Here is a 19,744-nt window from a genome sequence, read left to right on the forward strand (position 1 = left end):
CAGAATTTACGGGAAATCCCATCCCAATCCCAATCCAATTTAGACTATCGTTCTACCCATCGCTATTCTCTGAAAGATCTTCCCTTTATCATTTCCGGTACACTGATGACCTCAACATAACCCATCAGCAGATAGCAGTAGTTCAACAGCAAGCCGACATTGTAGCCTTATCAGTAGGCTTAGTGCGAGTTTCAAAAATCGAATCGAATGACTCGCATCGAGTGTACGCTCTTCACGGTGAAACGTGCGGAGCTCTGAGTGCGAGTTACTCGATTTGCAGGACGTTTATTCATCTTTAGAAGCAATAATTTTTTCTTTTATGTTGGTAGCATGCAAGTTTTTTTTTAAGGCGTTTAATTGAAATGCCAAGCTTTCTAACGATATTTATAATTAGTCGGGTAATGGGTAATGTACCTGTGCTTAGTGCGAGTTTTTTTAATTACTCAGTCGATGTTAATGTTAAGTTTAATTTGTGTGAGTTTGTATCAGTGCCACCTAGTGGTAAGCTTATGAATCTCATTTTGTGGGAGAGAGAAGGTTTGTTTATGTTGCTGTCTCATGTATCGAATAGCTTTACCGAAGTGAGCCTCTCGATTATTGTATGTGCGAATGCGAGTTACAAATGGGGTTGGCCGGTTAAAGCTTTTCTCAGATGTCGCCAGCGTAGCTTGTTCCCTTGTCACAGAGAGCCGCCATTTTGTGTGTTTTGCGTTCGTGATATTTCGGCATTTTGTGACTTTGATACGGTTCTTATTACTTTCTAAGTAGTGCTAAACAGTTTTACAACATGTATTCCAACTGGATAGTTAAAGAATTAAAGGAGGAGTTGAGAAAACGTGGTGCATCTTTACGAGGAAAAAAAGTGGATTTTGTCGAAAGGTACAATGTTAATGTTTTATTTTAACTTAGAAAACTTCTCTCAAACTGTTTCCGGTAGATATTATTATAATAATATTAAATTGTGTACCTTAGGAACTTTATTCCTTGTAGCATGTGCAAAAAGAATTGCTCACATTACACACATTACCTACCAACTAATGTATTATTTAAATTTTTTCAGATTAGAGCCATATGACCAAAATTTTAATTTTGAAACAAAATTAAAAAATAGCTCTAGCAATATATGCTAATATATATGATTTGCTAGTGGAGCCATGTGGCATTTTCATTAGCCAAGAGCGCCCATATCTTGCTGCATCTCCTGATGGTGTGTCGGGCGAAGAAACTATAATTGAAGTGAAATGTCCATACGCTAGCAGAAAACATGAAATAAATATAACAACGGTGCCTTACTTAGAACAATGTAACGGGATATTGTCTCTAAAAAAACCTGCACATATTATTATCAAATCCAAGGGCAGTTATACTGCTCAGGCAAAACATACTGCAATTGGTCATTTACACCTACAAGGACATCAAAGTGATTTATGTTGAAAAAGACAATAATTTTATAAATAATATTATAAATAAATGAGATATCTTTTATGAAAATATTTTCAAAGAAGCATTGTATGAAAAATATCTGTATTATAACTATACACACTTGTCGAAATAAATAATCAGGAATATTTTAAATTATTTTTATTGACAATTCCTTCTCTAAAATTACATAACATTACACATATGAAATATATAATAAGCTTAATTAGTAACATTCAAAATTGATCTTCTATTGATATGCCGACCATTCTACTCCAGCGATACCTTATATCAATGACATTGGCATAAGTGTGATTAAAACTAATGAAAACTTAGATGCTGTTTCCAACCCGGTGTAGTATTGCATTGTCTCATCGTCTGCAAGTAATAGCTCTGTAGAGAACAATCTTAATATATTGGATGTTTGAGTTCCAATAGTAATATGATGCCTTGTAATTGTTTCATCTATACTAGAGTTATTATTTTCTATTAGAATTTCTTGAGAGACATTTGAATCAAAATGCACATTGCTGTGTTCTTCAAAGGGTTTGTAAGAGTTTGTAACCTTTGTTCTCTATTTTTTGTTTCTTCAGAAACTGGTTTCATATTCCATGAAAATATAGATGGTACAGCACCTTTCTTCAGATATTTATGTTAATGTTTGACACCTACAACACAAAGAAAAACATTTAAATATACTATCACAAGGAAACCTGACCATGGTTCAAAATATTTGTTATTACAATGGATGCAGCGATTTAGATAGAACTTTCAATAGTAACAGCTGATAATGAACAACAGCTCATGAGGAATGCGTTTCCTCCAGTCTGATTTTGTGTTTGTTAAAAGGTTCCTTAGAACATAAATCTACTTGCAAAATATGTTAGCAACGAATAGTGTGCCTAACTAATTATTATTGGTTTTTTTTAATAAGAGAACAAAGATGTGTGCTACACCTAGTCATGCATTATAAATATTTGACAGAAAGAAACATACCTGTGTATTTACTAATGTTTTCATAGTCAGATTCTACAAAGTGTTTACGACATAACCTCGAACTTTTTGTGGGAGTACTTTTTTCGCGTCAAATGGCCTTTAACCACAGTCTTCCAATTTTCTTGTCCTTCGGAATTGATGTACTCCAATTTCTGAGCATATTGGCACAAAACAACGCGTCATTGCGCTTAAAATAATTTTTAATCAAAAATTCCAATACAAATATTGAATGTTATGGGAACAATGCACACAAGCGCCACTTTGACAGTTGCCAACCCCATTAATGGATTTTGAGAGTATTTCTTAACTTTCAAGCAAGTTAAGTAGTCACTAAAAATTTTGCCGTGAAACCAATACAATATCAAGATTTTTTCTTTCGTTTTTAATAATAATGTTGTTTTTTAAGGTTTTATCTATTCTAATGGTTTATACACATATATTTTTTCGGTTAGAAAATTTTATAGACGTCTAGCTAGTTGTAAATACATATTAATTCTTTGCTTTTTCATTTAATTCTTATTAAATCATTGCTTTTTTTTAAAGAGTTGTTTGATGAGAGAGAGAGAGCTAGATAGAGTTGTTTTTTTTTTATTGCTTAGATGGATGGACGAGCTCACAGCCCACCTGATGTTAAGTGGTTACTGGAGCCCATAGACATCTACAACGTAAATGCGCCACCCACCTCGAGATATAAGTTCTAAGGTCTCAGTATAGTTACAACGGCTACCCCACCCTTCGAACCGAAACGCATTATTGCTTCACGGCGGAAATAGGCGGGGTGGTGGTACCTACCCGTGTGGACTCCCAAGAGGTCCTACCACCAGTGAAAGAGTATTCTTTATTGTACACAAAATGAATAAATATTGTGAAACATTTTTTCTTGGTCTTATCGCTAAGAGTGATCTCTTCCAGACAACCATTAGATGGGCAAGAATAATTTCGAAATGAATTGCACACTGTGTATCTATCTATTATAGAAATATATACACACACGCACATACACACGCGCACACACACACACACACACACGCGCGCAATATACATATTTACAGGTACATACGTACAGATTTATATTTATAAATTATATAGAAATTTGAACAATGTAATAATAATTTTGCTTCTTTACACATTTATAAATAAGGATGGATCCTCGTAATAATTTTAGTATATTTGGGCCACCTAATGAAGATCATCAACACTATTACCGTAAATACAATCATTTTATAAACGTTCAACGGGTAAAAGATTAAACCTATGTAAAACATAATTTCTTTAATTAAAAAAAGCTGAAATAATTACCTATTCCAAGATTAATTATGTTAAGTATGTCTAAATATGTAATTACAATTAAATAAATTCTATAATAAACTTCTAATTCTAATACTTCTATTAAAGTTACTAAAAAAATATGTTTATGCTGGGCAGTTTTCGTGTATTTTAAAGGTTACGCCATTACGGCAAAGTTTGTTTACGAAATTGCACCCTTAGAATGGAAGTGGTATAACTAAAAAATTTAAGATTAGTTTTATATTTCAAAACACTTATGTATTATTATTAAGAACCTACATTTTAAGTAGGTAATACGTGCAGCAAAAATGTTGGACTCCTTTTTACGAAAATTGCGCGGACGGAGAAGTACGAAATTTCCCACACTCATAGAGAATATAGAGAAGTAGTGCAGATTGCTAATTTTTTTTTTTAATTGTGCATAAACAATAAAAAAATAAACTAAATGAATAAAAAAACCTTACACACATTACCATGTATTTGACACACACACACACACACATGCATTTATACTTTTTTTGTTTATTGATTTATCAATCTGTGGTCAAATTGAGAATAGATTAATATTTTTTGTCTTTAATATTATTTTTCTATAATGTAGCCTTGGCGACATAGAGCAATGATTATTATAGAAATGATGATAATAGAAAGGTGACAATAGAACTATAATAATGTTCAAACTTAAAATTTAAATAAATTATGGTCAAATTTCGACCACTGGACTACCATTAGTAGATAATAATAAAATCATTTATTGCCTTTCACACAGATTTAGATTATTACAGGCAGCCTACAAGGAAACAACAAAAAAACAAAACACTATTATATCATTTCTAGCAAGCAGCTCAACATTTGCACTTGTATATTATTAATAGGAATTTTATTAAGAATATTGACAATTTATGAGGAATTTGACAAGTACGGATTAGTTATAGATATATGTAGTTACATATTGTAAATTAAATTAGTTTTATAAGTGCAATAAAAAATAATTTAAATGATAAAATGATAAAGCCATACCTTTTTCCAATGTGACGATTAGAGGGTATCCTATTATTCTTTTCTATATTATTCTATCAGCTTATAAAATTAAACAGTCTCTTTTAGTCTAGAAAAGGACAAAGTACTCTTTCTGTCTTTTTCAAATAAAATGGCATGCCTTAAAGTGTTTAAACCGAAAAACTAAAAAAATACAATTATTGTATTACAATATTGAAGTTTAGCAGAAACTAAGAATTTTGGGTTGAGCCACTTTAATTCTAAAGGTACAAAATAGTATTGAACACGTGACATTACCCGAATAATTTTGAAAGTAGTTGGTTCCCATTAAAATGCTGTTAAAATGCGTTGTATTTCATTTAGACGGTCTAATGCCAAAACATCACGTGCTACCAATATACGAGAAATAATATTATTGCTGCTCTCGGTGAATAAACGCCCTGCGAAGCGAGTAGCATATCTCAACTCACACTCACAATTCTTCATTTTTCACCGTATAGAACGTAAACTCGATTTGATTTTGATTTATTCATTTACAATTGAACAACTAGGAAAAAAAGATGAAAAGACATTTTGGAGGGACCGCGAGGAGCTCAATTGTGTGAATTGTTTTATTTTGTCTATTTAATGTTTCTTAGTTAATGCGTATTTAATATTTCTTCGTGTATAAGTGTAATTTTGAGACCGTCCTGGCCTAAAGGTTAAGGCGTCCGGTGTATTCGTATCTTGCAATGCACCGGTGTTCTAATCCCGCCGGCGGGTATCAATTTTTCTAATGAAATACGTACTTATCAAATGTTTACGATTGACTTTCACTGTAAAGGAATAGCATCATGTAAAAAAAATCAAACCCTCAAAATTAATTTGCGTAATTACTGGTGGTAGGACGTCTTGTGAGTCCGCACGGGTAGGTATCACCACCCTGCCTATTTTTGCCGTGAAGCAGTAATGCGTTTCGGTTTGAAGGGTGGGACAACCGTTGTAACTATACTGAGACCTTAGAACTAATATCTCAAGGTGGGAGGCGGCATTTGCGTTGTAGATGTCTATGGGCTCCGGTAACCACTTAAGATTAGGTGGGCCGGGAGCTCGTCCACCCATCTGTGCAATAACAAAGTAACGTGGGTTTATTAACTGTTTAGTATCTGTGAAAGTGCGAAAATTTAAAAAAATTAAACAAAACCGCTGGACGTAGCTTCTCGAAGTCTTCGAAAAGGTCCACTGAAAAAAATCTCAGTATATAATCAGCATTTTGCAGAGATTATATTTTATCCCATATTATCTGATCTCATTTCATTTCATTCCATGCCAATTGATTAATGCTTCAAATTAATCAAATCCATTTCACTCCATATTATCATTTTTCATAAAAAAAGATTAGGCTCTATGGCATGATATTTTTGCCTCTCTAGTTGGAAAAATAAAACTACTAAAGAAATACTCGATCGAAACGTTAAAATCCACTAATTTGTAACACGCACTCGCACAAATGTCATTCGTAGTACTCATTTCGGTAAAATTACTCGGTTACGAGATCACAACGTTAATATGAACTCGCACTCACAAAATAACACCGAGTACGTTTGCCGCTAGGGGCGCTGTTCCAATTGCATACAAATTTGAGCAAACTGGCTCGCTCGTGAGAACGTTACAAAACTCGCACTAAGCACACAGGTCCATCGTATCGTAGCCGACTCATTGCTTCCTGGTCCTGATACACGCAACGCAATCATACTGTTTGAACACGCCACAAGCCGTTGACTTTTCATATATGAAAATAATAGTTTTCATAAATTATTCCAAGCAGTCAGTTCATTAGAGGAATTCGTACATACTCTTAAGCAGCAGAATATGAAATGTTATCTCTAATTAGACTGTGAATATACCTAACATAGGCATGGTCTTTCTATCTTCTTCAAGGGTGATTGAACATTGTGTGACATTTTATATTCCGTAAAATTTATGCAATGATGAGTTTCTGCAGGATCAATTTGAGACGAACTATAAAGTTAATATCGAGAAATTATAATTTTGTTCAAAGAAAACATTTTCAGAATTTAGACTTAGATGTGAGTAATTTAAATAAAAAATAGCATGAAGAACAAAAATTAAAGTGATAAAAGGTTATGAATAAACTGTAAATAAGTGGAAAACATTTTGGTAGATTAGAGATTGAGATTAAAAAAGAAACATTCAAGAAATTTTTTTTTAATAAATATAAAATTTATATTATACTTTGATTGAACAGTGGTATAGCAAACGAATATCATTGGTCAAAAATTACAATAAGAACTACATATCGTTTGCACATGACATAGTGATATTATCGTCGTCCCTAGTTGCATTCATAAAAGATTCTAATATTATTTTAGAGATTCCATAAATCACATTTGTATCGCAACTCACTGCCTATGTCAATGGTTGTAAAAATTAGGTAGGTACATATTTTCCCTGTATGGAAGGCCAGGCAATATTGAGCAGTGCTATTTCAGAGCACACAATGATATTTTATAAATGGAACGTATTTGAGAAGTTCGTTGGAAACGTTAACTCAAATACACTCATTAAACCAGAATCTTCAATTATACTATTTCCATTTCTTTATTTTCTCGATGACAGCTTCTGTGGAAACTTGACCGAGTGTCTTTTTTACATAAGGTATCCATTATTTAATAAAAATATGACGCTTCAAGATCATAGCAGAGTCGGAGAAACTGATAGGGATGGAGCTATCGATAAACGTAACACGATAACAGACCCGATATTTTTTTACAAATTGTAAGAAACTTATTGCCGGATAATTTTGTACAAATTTATTAATATTAATATTACATTTAATTACAAGATGTAATTATATTATGTTGATTCTTTATGACGTCACTCGATTCTGTCACTCGATGAGCTTTCCCCAGCATTTATTATAAGTTCCTGTTCTTCTTATCGAATGCCACATGAATTTCCCAATCCGACGCTAAAATGTTTTGGGTTCTTCTCACAACTTTTTCCCAGTGTTCGGCGGTTACTTCTGCACATGCATTTTTTAATAAATCTAACATCTTGTTTGCCGTAAAAGAGGGTGGGTATTATTACTAGCGACGTGTCCTTTGATTTGTACCCATATTAGTTCTATAGCATTGTACTGGCAATGATACGACAGAAGTCGAACAACCCAATGACCTATTACGAGCTATTTCCTCGGTAATATATCTTTTAGGGAGGCTTTTTTTTCGATTTTAAAATATTCACTAATTGTACTTTTAATAAAGTATAATCCACATTTTCGCCATGTTGTTGCAGCCAGCCAATTATCTCTTGTTTTATATTGGACTGCTTTAGCATTTTATCAATTTGTCTAGAGTGATATGTAGCGTTGTCCATAATAATTATCGACGGTTCTTCCAGAGATTGCACCATTTCTTTAAGCCATCCTTCGTAAATCTCCGCGTTTATTTCTTCGTGGTAGTCAACTGTTTTCTTGGATTTAAAGGCCAGTAAAGCATCTGCAACAAATCTTTTCGTAGACCCTGCATGGGAATATGATAAGGCGTTCACCTTTTCCATTGGCACTGAACTAGTGGCAGCGGCGCGGCGGTGTCGTCAGTCCAGTTCTTAGATACTGTGTGGTTTGCATTCAACCGGGTCTCGTCAGTGAAAATAACATTTGACCAATCCGATATCTTTTTGGCTTCGTTCAAAAATTCGCAGCGAGCCATAGCAACGTCGTGATGGTCCATCTACATTTTACGTTTGTCCGAATTTTTATAAGAAAATACAATTTCTTTGAAAACCAAGCTTAATGACGATTTTTGGCCATGGAACAAACCACATTCACGTAAAGAAATAACAAGTTTTTTAAGTGTTGGAATTTCTTTGCGCAAGTAATATTCATATGTATGACGGCGAATAGCGTCAGCGTCGTAGTTGTCAACCGATGTCACACGACGTGGTTGGCGTTTTTTCTTCGGCGTAGGAAGCTTATTTTCCGGCATGCCGCTTGTACCGTAAGCTTGAACAAGACAGTGGTAATAACGGGCCACCATTTTGATACTCCGCTTCAAAGTAATTACGAACCTTGATCACCAGTTCTCTCGCCGGCCTTTTCAGAACAGATCCTTTAGGCATTTTGATATTTGACAGCTGAGCTGAGCTGGGCAGCAGTCAACACGGAGGAACAAAAAATACACAACGTAACGTATGGATAATGTGAAAAAAACTCAGCGAACAGAAATGTAGTGACTATAGAGCACGACCGTCTTGTTGAGAGTGACAGATTAAAACAAACACAAAATGGCGGTGAGCCACTGAGTGTTCCCAGCTTGAAAAAATATATTTAAATGTTTTTCCTTTCTAACTATATTAAAATTATTTTGTCCGTGCAGTTTGAGTCATAAAAAATCGGAGCGGTGAAGCGAGTATTTCGCTCTCTCTTCCACTCACGAGCCTTATGGACGGGCACAGTGGTGCGCATTATTGTTGTCGATAAGTGCTATCGATAGTGTATTTAGTTTTGTCATTTTGTGGGTTAGTGATAAAAATGAAAGAAAAATTACTAATCGAACACTTACACCACTTATCGACGCAGCAAGTTAAAGAGAACGGCAGAAATTAACACTTTGTAACTTTTCGGGATATATTCTCAATAGCGACACGCCCTCGCTTCGCTTCGGAAACATTAAAACACACATGAAACCAAAAAATTAAAAAAAATTTGCCTATGTTCATCAGGGACAATGTCGGCTTCTAATGGAAAAATAATTTTTCAAATCGGTCCAGTAGTTTCGGAGCCTATTCGAAACAAACAAACAAACAAATCTTTCCTCTTTATAATGTTAGTATAGAAGTATAGATTTCAGTGATAAATTTTAACAAATTGTTGATAATACTAATACACACGTGCTTGTGCTGGTATATTTTTGCTAACAAGCAAAATATTTGAATAAACTCTGCCGTTTTGGTACAAAGCAAAGGAGTAGCCATTGTCACTAAAGAAATTCAGAGAGCGAATGCACAAAATCACATTTCTCTTCGACATTTATGTACTATAATTTGCAGGTAGGTACAAAAAATTACTCATAACATAACAATGTCTTACCACCCTTCGTATACCGCTCCGCCGCCGTGTACTTGCCTTCGATGACTCATTTGTTTTTATCGATAATGGCGTTGCGCCCGCGCAACATGCACACGCCCTAGCCTAGGCCTAGGCTATGTTTTATGACCCGAACTGCACGGACAAAATAATTCTCTATAGAACTGTAGAACACATCGAATAGGTGAAACCATTAAGCTAAGTATGCGTGTTCACGGTACAACCTATTATCAATAAACGCCAATCACTGACTTTAGTACAATTGTATAATACTCAGAAAATCTGGCTGCCCATTTTCAGGTGAATCACTTAGTCATCTTTTAAGACACTTGGAAAGGATTGGCACCGCATAGCCAAATATGTGCTTATACATTTTAATATTCTCTTTGTTTTTACTTAAAAATAAATTGGAATTGTTTTTTTAAGCATATAGTTACGTTAAACATAATTGAAAACTATTATACTTTTTCTTCAATATTATCACTTGTTGATCTAAGTAACTTTGATAATCTCTTTCCTATCAATTTGGGATATGTATTTGTTTTTATTAAAAACTCTTTAGACTGGTGAGTGACAGCACCATTTTCCAACTGATATTTACACAATATATGAAGTGGTTGAACAAGTTGGTCTCTATATATGGAGTTATTTTCAAGTTGAGATAGTGCTTCAGCTGCTGTTTCCAAAGTACTGAGACATCCTTCTGTGGGTTGTGTTCTTATGATGTAGCTACTGGTATTACTGGTCATCAATTTCACGTGTCTTAAATTGTGGAGTATTGGACTGGAGGCAAAGATTGCCTTTGCCTGTGGCCATGTTCCATCTATCAACACCAAATTGTAATTGTCGCAAACGAATTCTAAACTTCTAATGTCAATTGCATTTTTACTAGGATACAAAAGTACCGTGTTGGGTTGGGTCAAAAGTTTTTCTAAATTTTCATGTTTCAATGAAGGAAATCTTTTCCCTTTAAAAATAAGGCACTTGTTTGAGGCTAAGCCTAATTGTAGCATGGGAGCTGTTCGAAGACATCTCTTTTCTTCTGCTGGATGCTGCAGAAGTATAATGGTGCTTCTTGGGGATAGTTTTTCAGAAGGAAGTGCTAGACACCAACAAACTACTGACGGCCTCCTGTAATATTAAATAAGCTAATTGTATGAGACAATAATTAATTTTTAAACTGATTCATAACTGAGCCGTTATAAAATGTATAAAAATATTTAATAATATATTGATAACACTGTTTAATTGGTACTAAATTTGCTTCAAGTTTTGTTTTCAAAATATTTAATGTTATGTTCTTTGGATAAACAGACTATGAGTATTATGTTACTTTCAATATTTACTGGCAATTAACACATAAATCCCTCATAACTGGTGGATCTGCAGGAATATTTGATAGATCTTCCCATACATCATTTTCATCTGACTCGAACATTGTTCACATCTGAAATGATTATTTATGTGTAATAACTTTTTGTCTTCTTCACAACTTAATCAATATTTTCAATTAAGCTGCCATAGCTTACATATTACAATATTCAGGTTCGTAAACATTTTATGGCTTATTTTAACTCATAGAAAACTGTATCCCTTCATGTGGATTATTGAACTGAATAAAATTGTACCAAGTTAATATGTTCAATGATATGGCATTTGATGTATTTAAAGTGATTTCTAACAAAGCAGCAAGAGTGTCCGAGATTTAGTGCTAGCCAGCAAAATAACAGGTAGTACCAGGCCCACAGAAAACCTTGCCATCAGAACTTAAGATGGTTAGAAGCGTGGGTTTCATAGGTTTTATGACAACAATAATTCTTTTATGTTATAATTCTGTTATTAATGATATATTTACTTATTAAACTTATGTTATTAACAATAATTATTTTATAATAATAATAAAAAAGTAATTTAATTACGAGTTTTTCATTTTACAAATATACGTACTTAATATTGATGAGGCTGAAACGAAGGAGCGGTTAATAATTAATGAAGAATCATTTAGGTAGACCTCGGGGTTATTTATTTATTTATTATGAATACAATGAAGTATTAACAGTGTGTACTAAATTTTCTATAGTTCGTAGCACCTACAGTAATATAATCATTTTTAAACAATTCACTAATTGCGAACTCTACATTATAATAAATATTTAGTTACATTTACGGTAGGTACTAGTACATCAGATTTTTTAAAGGGATGTTTTGACCTGGTAACTAAGACTTTTAAGTCGTCTTATTTTAATTTATATTCTTAATTCTATGAAAAATGAAATTATGGAGTGAAATGAAATATAGATGATTAATTTGAGACATTAATCAACTGGGATAAAATTAAATGAAATGAGATTAGATTATATGGGATAAAATATAATCTCAGTAAAATGGTGGTCAGATTAGTATATTTTTTTTAATAAATTTTACTGGCTTGGAAACAAAGTCTTTTAAGCCGATTCACTTAATAGTTAACACATTGGGTAATTACGTACACTGTAGAGGTACGTAGCATAGATAATACACTTAGATTTAGATAGCTACTTCTTCTCCATCGCTCCCTCATTGCTGAGGATCGTAACTCCGTTTCAGCTTGTCGACTGCCAGCCTCCATCGGTTCCGCTCAGTTGCCTGGTGTAGTGCAGCGCTAAGTGGTCCGCTGGTTTGCTCGGAGATCTGGTCGGACCAACAATAAGGTTGCTTTTAGTAGACAGAAAGATTAAGTAAAGGTTTTTTTAAATATTATTTAATTTTTTTAGTTAAAATGCGTCCATGGTATAAGATGTGCATTGAAGAATTATTACTGTGGCCATATCTGCCAACACAGTAATAATTCTTCAATGCACATCTTATAGAAGGCAACAAATTCTTAAAAAGCATGTTTACTGCTTCTCGGATATTGGCTTTTCGGCTTCGCCGACAAACTGCTGAGTACGGTGGATGATACAAAACTTCCAACCTTGTGGCTTAAAGACCACCTGCTGTGCCGATGAGGTCGAACGTTGTCACATAGGCGTAGTGGGGACGAGTGATTAACCAAGGTTGGTCGGAGATTCACAAGATGTTCTTTTGTGTCCAGTACCTCTCACTTAGTACACACTCGCAGTAATGCTTATGCTGTTGTGTAAACTGTGACAGCCACTTGACCATTTAACATTGACATTTTTAGGGCGGGCATCCTTGGGATGTCGCCGCGAGTCTGGTTGTAGTGTTTACTGCGGAAACCCCCTTACTCTGACAGGATTCTGACCCCGGGCGGAGATCAGACGTTGGGTGTAGTGCAGGGGAGTACTTTGGTGCGGTAGGGCTCTAAAAATATCGTTGGGCCCGTAATCTGCTCGCAACATCTGCAGATCGTCAAGTCGCACATACCTCGTGCGCCTCCTGGGCGCGGGGACCTCCTAGGAGGATGGGCCCCCGGCCCGAAAAAAGGTTTATTTTGTTATTTAGTAATATCTCGAACCAAATCTTTAGTTACCAAATCGATGGTGTGCTTAATGTATTTCTTTTTTTATAGAAAATAGATTTACGTAATAGCCTGTGTAGCCAGGATAGTATAAACCATAGATTACCACACTAATGCAATCCCTACGGTTTGTGGGTACGTAAATAGTAGGTATACCGTAAAATGGGGTGATTAGGGATTGAGAGGTAAATGGGGTAAAAACCAGGAAAACCATTCCGACAGGAGCCCTCTTCTTCGATATAGCGAAGGCGTTCGACAAAGTCTGGCACAACGGTTTGATATACAAACTGTATAACATGGGAGTGCCAGACAGACTCGTGCTCATCATACGAGACTACTTGTTGAATCGTTCGTTCCGATATCGAGTCGAGGGAACGCGTTCCCGGCCCCGTCACGTCACAGCTGGAGTCCCGCAAGGCTCCGCCCTCTCCCTGTTACTATTTAGTTTGTATATCAATGATATACCCCGGTCTCCGGAGACCCATCTGGCGCTCTTGGCCGATGACACCGCCATCTACTACTCGTGTAGGAAGAAGGCGTTGCTTCATTGACGACTTCAGATGACAGCTACCACCATGGGACAGTGGTTCCGGAAGTGGCGCATCGACATCAACCCCGCGAAAAGCACAGTGGTGCTCTTCAAAAGGGGTCGCCCTCCGAACACCACGCTGAGCATCCCCCTCCCAACTAGGCGCGTCAACACCTCCGCCCCCGCCATTCGCCCAATCACGATGTTCGACCAGCCCATACCGTGGGCCCCGAAGGTCAAATATTTAGGCGTCACCCTCGACAGTAGGATGACATTCCGCCCGCACATCAAGACGGTACGCGACCGTGCCGCCTTCATACTAGGACGTCTCTACCCGATGATATGTAGGCGAAGTAAAATGTCCCTTAGAAATAAGGTGACACTCTACAAAACTTGCATACGCCCCGTCATGACCTATGCAAGTGTAGTGTTTGCTCACGCGGCCCGCACTCACTTAAAGTCATTCCAAATTATTCAATCCCGTTTTTGCAGGATAGCCGTCGGAGCCCCGTGGTTCGTCAGGAACGTCGACCTCCATGACGACCTGGACTTAGAGTCCATCAGTAAGTATCTACAGTCGGCGTCGATGCGCCACTTCGATAAAGCGGCACGACACGAGAACCCTCTCATCGTGGCCGCCGGTAACTACATTCCCGATCCTGCGGACCGAATGGAAAGCAGTCGACGTCGCCCAAAACACGTCATCTCGGATCCTCCCGATCCACTAACGGTGCTTTTAGGTACTTCAAGCACCGGTCACCGTTCTCGTCGAACCCGTCGCTTGCGACGAAGGGCTCGACGAATAAATTAACTCTCAGACACAGCCCACTGAGTTTCTCGCCGGATCTTCTCAGTGGATCGCGTTTCCGATCTGGTGGTAGATTCTGCGAAGCACGGTCTTGCTAGGGTTCGTGTTAGCAACGTCATCAGGTTGAGCCCCGTGAGCTCACCTACTATAGTTAAGGTTACGCTGAAATAGCCACCAGGGCTAGCTTAGGTAGGAAAAAAAAAAACCAGGAAAATCTTTCGACGCTCAATGTTAGTTTTTTAATCGTTGCAAAATCTTCCATTTTTGTAGTGTAATAGTAGAACGTTGAAAGTTCACAAAACAACTCTGAATACGCATGATAATAGTTGCTAAGTTATAAAAAATCGCATTTCAAATGAACTTCTTGTGATGGTAATTATTTTAGTGTTAAAAACTTTGCTTTTGTCTAGAACTGAATGTTTTTGTCTAGAACTTTTATTCAAAATGATCAATGCAGTGTTATTTTATTGTTTGGAAAATATTTGTATTATGTATCAGTTACATGTTGTTTTCTATTTTTATATATGCCTCGCGTGTACGTATCAAAGAGTGCAAATCCTTAAAAGAGATATAATCCCTTAATATTAAAAACAGTAATAGAAGCCTATGAAATTAGGAATAAGTCTTTAGTTGAAATAGCTAAGCAATTTAACATAAGTAAGTCGGTGTTGCACAGACATGTAACAAGAACGATGAAATCTCAAGGTGGTCTCAATACATAATAAAATATATTATTATTTGTTCAGAGTGGGGGTATCTACCTGATTAATTCATGGAATAACGGACACACCTAATCTGGGTTAAGAACACAGATAAACATATAAGCCCCTAAGTACTTATTAAGAACGAAGAAATATAAACCGCTTATAAGAAAGCCCGCTCGTTCGAATTTAGGTGCTTACTCTCCCTTAAACAGAATTCTTTGGGACTACGATAATGTTCACGGTAGCGCAGTCTCCGTCAATGTTCAGTTGGAATTGTCCGTTTGCGCTGAACTAATTTTAAGTGATGAAATAGATGTTTTTTCTAATTGTCTCACAACTTACAGGAAAAATCTATCGCGGATAATTTCCCAAGTAAATATAAATTAATCACATACGAGTAATTTAGAATTAATTAATTAGATGAAATCAAGTTTTAGTTATATATTTTTTATTTTTTTTTGTCAATGCACTGTCGATTGCTCCTATAATTCATGCCATCTGCCATGTACTTTTGTCAGTTTTTCAATGTTTATTATTGATGATCACTTTGTTGGTGCAACTAAATAAATTAATTAATTAAAACCAAGGTGTGCCAGCCCTAGCTAATTTCTCTACTAATACCGGTCACTCACGTAGTCTCCCACACATTCGTGTGACCAGTTGTGCCCACGATTGCGAAGGTAACGGACGTTTCGCCATTTTCATAGTTCGTGACATCTACTGTATAGCGTACCTTCATCATGGATTGGAACAACACCAAGGTGATGGAGTTCATTGAACTCCTGCAAAATGAATCGACCATATGGGACCCTCAAAAGAAATCCCATAAAAACAGAATGGCCCTTAATGACGCCTGGGAAAGAGTTAAAAACTCTTTTTCTCTTCAATGTTCTATTGACGAATTAAAAAAGAAGAGAAATTCGTGAGATATTCGTAAATAAGTGTAGGCGGACGCGCAAACGAGTTCGCAAATTGAATAGCGAACCCCATTTGCACAGCCGTAGCCGCTAAGTTTGCGAATGAATGTATGACGGCCACTCACATGCGCGCGAACATTCGTACAATACACTAATTTCGTCCCTAATAACCGCAATTTCTGAGTAAATAGGGATAGCACCTATTTTTGCTTTTTTTGCTTAAACTGGATAACAAAGATAACCCCAAGGCTCAATCATTTTAATCCTGATATAGCATTTTAAACATCAACAACAACCTTAAAATTGTTCATCAAGTTGGAATTTGTCCCTAATCACCCCGTTTTACCGGTATCTCTAGTAAGTTTGCATGAGGTTGGTGGATAATGGTTTTACCATAGCATAGGTATACCTACCTATGTACTTTACGTATGGTGTCCAATTTTTATACGAAGTGATTTGTAAACATGGAGGCCAAGTTATGCTATACTGTGAAGTAATTCTTGTTTTCGGATTGTTTTGTTTAATTTCTTGATGGAGTTTATTTTTGTGGTTCGTAAGATACTTTCATTCGGTATATTAATCAATTTATGTTTAGTTTCTATAGTGATGTTATGAGTTTCTCTATATAAATTAGAATCGTAAACGTATGCACTTGGCGCCAATGCCCTAAAAGACCGTTATGCATGCCTAATATGACGGGTCTTACACGAAGGAAGAACAATTTCTAAAATATCTAATTGTATTTCAGTTAATGTTTCTATTGGTTTACCGATAGCGCTCAATTTCATTGCGTTTAAAAGTGGACCTTCAAGTGTCGTCAGAACTGTCATTCTTACAAATTAGGCTGTAAAGAAATTCAATATTTACAGTAAATATTCGTAATAAGGCGTAAATAAGTAATGCTGTATAATAATTTTGCTTACAGCTATTTTACTTTTTAGATAACTGTACCATTACGGAGTTTTGATTGAAATGAGGGGATTCATGCTATCGTATTTGGAAACATCTTGACCAACCTTGAAGTAAGTACTTCACGCATATAGACTAAATTTGAAAAAAAAAAAACATTACATACAACATGTTTTGTACAACATATTTATGTCAGAGAGACCGATTATTAAGTTCTAATAGTAAAACTAGAATAAGGCCTATAGTGCTTGATAAACACGTAACATAGCTTTAAACATTAACAAAAACTTAATTACAGTATTATATTTCTACTTGCATCAATTTCAAGGTTGGCTCATAAAACTCAGTGTTTATTTATATTTTGTATTAGTTATTTTGGGTGAGTATTTAATAATAAATTATTTATTTACAGAAATGAGCACAGACTTACCAAAAAACCAGAATTCAAGCGGTGAAACTGATTCTAATAGTGAATCAGAGGTTAGTATTGTACATAAAAATTTTGTTGATTCCTAAAGTTGAAAGTGCAAAACATATTTTTTTTGTTCTGGTTCTCTCTGACTTAAAAAGTCAGTATTATATTTGGAGTTCTTTTGGAAGTTTGGTAAATTTATAAAAGTATATTCAAAAGTTAAACTATATTAAGTTTACAAGTTAAGTGATGATGATAAATGGTTACCTGAACCCATAGATATCGCCTTGACTGCCCATGTACATCTTGAGGCATGAGGCTAAAGTGTTAATTGCCTTACAGTTGTATTGATTATATGTTGTTCTAATGACAAACTAGGCATAAGTATTTTGCTGAAATATCCAGTACCCACCTGTCCTAGAATACAGTGCACCTTACCAACAGATTAGATAAGAAATGCAGAATTAGGTTAGAAAGTAAATTAGGAAATCCTCATACCAGTGATATACTACTAGGGATAGTAGTAGTATATTACTACTAATAATAATGTAGTAATGGTATATAACCCAGAGAAGTGGTGATTACTCATGAGGTACATAACATCTGAACACAGCAATGATAGGTACTGAGTGATGACCACTGCGACAAGATTGATACGACAAAGAATAATATACCAACATGGATAGCTATATGATGGGTAGTACTAACAGTAGCATGAATAAACCGCATCATATACCTGTTTTTTCTTATGGATAGTCTTATAATTAAAATATTCTGATCTCACAACAATTATGAAATTTAATTATTGTTTTACAGAATAGTGTCTCTACTGAATCATCAGGCAGTGACTGGAAGTGTTCGAATGCTAAACAGAGTTTGGCTAGGAAACCACACTTTTCAGTCACATCTTGTGATACTGGCTTAAAACTGAAAATAGCAGCCATACCACCTAGAAAAGTTTTACCCAAGAAGGCTGCCAAACCAACTGTAAAAAAGAAAACAAACTCGACTACTAGTACTCCTGTTAAAGAGCGAACCACAGCAGTCAAAAAGAAATCTCAACTATCAGAAACTAGTTCTAGTTCAGATTCATGCAGTAAATGTTCATCAGATTCGTCAAGTGATGATGATATACCATTGAAGGCAGTCTCTAAAGCTTTACCTTCTAAATGTTCTCCATCAAAGTCACAATTGAAGTCTAGGAGTGATAGTGACAATGATAAAGCTAGTGATGACAGTAAAGATGCATTGAAATGTAAAGAAAAAAGTGCCAAAAGTAATAATGTAGTTAAAAAGACTAAAAGTGAAGATTCAAATGATGCTGTTGTAAAGAGGGGGAGAGGGAGACCAAGAACCAAGGTAAGATTTTTTATAATGAATTGCATAGTAATTAGTAATCAGAAAAGCAAACTAACTTCCTGGTAGTAAAAGCTCATCAAAACATAGACAGTAAAATAATGTGCGGATGATGATTTTTTTAATTACAAAGAGTATAAGCTTTTGAAATTAGCAAATTCATAAAAAATAGACTATCAACTTTTTTTTTTTATTGCTTAGATGGGTGGACGAGCTCACAGCCCGCCTGGTGTCAAATGGTTACTGAAGCCCATAGACATCTACAACGTAAATGCGCCACCTACCTTGAGATATGTTATAAGGTCTCAAGTATAGTTACAACGGCTGCCTCACCCTTCAAACCGAAACGCATTACTGCTTCACGGCAGAAATATGCAGGGTGGTGGTACCTACCCGTGCGAACTCACAAGAGGTCCTACCACCAGTAAAAGTAAACTTAATTGTATATTTTAAATTTGTGATTTCAGTCGATTAGTGCATTACAATATTTTGCTCTTACTGAATCTCATAAAATTTAAGGTAGTTTAAGAGTCACACTTTTTCAATTTATTAATTAACTATTCAATAACTATTTACTTTTTTTAACCTCTAAAAAGCTAATGATGAACATTTTTTTGGATCCTGTTTATAGAGAAGCACAACGAAGCTCTCTAGTCAAAAGACTTGTTTACGTATTTAGAGCATTTGTAAAAATCTCATGTTTATTTCATTTGTAGTATTTAAATTATGCCAATTGGAAACTGGGGAATTGGGAAATTACATTTCATGACTACATGACTTATGTACTCTGTTAATGTGATGCATTACTGTAGATGTCCCAGTAAATGTTGTTGGAAAAGTTAGCGGAATCATCATGAAC

General features: G+C 35.5%; 2 protein-coding genes and 1 long non-coding RNA gene across 7 annotated transcripts in view; 2 read left to right on the plus strand and 1 right to left on the minus strand.

Moving 5' to 3' along the window:
* Window positions 1-177: 177 nt before the first annotated feature.
* Window positions 178-1,575, plus strand: LOC149500444 (uncharacterized). The gene is made up of 2 exons (XR_016324924.1): window positions 178-879; window positions 1,061-1,575. It is a non-coding gene; the product is annotated as an uncharacterized LOC149500444 (long non-coding RNA).
* A 5,318-nt stretch (window positions 1,576-6,893) lies between these two features.
* Window positions 6,894-11,988, minus strand: Dtwd2 (DTW domain containing 2). The gene is made up of 3 exons (XM_028187666.2): window positions 11,738-11,988; window positions 11,137-11,237; window positions 6,894-10,921 (listed from the first exon to the last, which is right to left on the minus strand). Exons 2-3 carry the CDS (start codon window positions 11,226-11,228, stop codon window positions 10,249-10,251), a joined length of 765 nt encoding a protein of 254 aa, XP_028043467.2. The 5' UTR covers window positions 11,229-11,237; window positions 11,738-11,988; the 3' UTR covers window positions 6,894-10,248.
* A 4,612-nt stretch (window positions 11,989-16,600) lies between these two features.
* Window positions 16,601-19,744, plus strand: part of ash1 (histone-lysine N-methyltransferase ash1) — a 58,405-nt gene continuing 55,261 nt past the window's right edge. For 3 of the 5 annotated variants that reach the window (XM_089736522.1, XM_089736526.1, XM_089736525.1), the window contains exons 1-4: window positions 16,616-16,757; window positions 17,134-17,230; window positions 17,530-17,597; window positions 18,346-18,888. In XM_089736522.1, the coding sequence (XP_089592648.1) occupies window positions 17,532-17,597; window positions 18,346-18,888 (609 nt within the window). In that variant the 5' untranslated portion in view covers window positions 16,616-16,757; window positions 17,134-17,230; window positions 17,530-17,531. Of the gene's footprint in view, window positions 16,758-17,041; window positions 17,077-17,133; window positions 17,231-17,529; window positions 17,598-18,345; window positions 18,889-19,744 lie in introns of those variants that run through there. The other 2 variants (XM_089736523.1, XM_089736524.1) reach the window with 2 other exon arrangements.

This window comes from Bombyx mandarina, chromosome 21 (assembly GCF_030267445.1).
Source record: "Bombyx mandarina strain Sakado chromosome 21, ASM3026744v2".
NCBI lineage: Eukaryota > Metazoa > Arthropoda > Insecta > Lepidoptera > Bombycidae > Bombyx > Bombyx mandarina.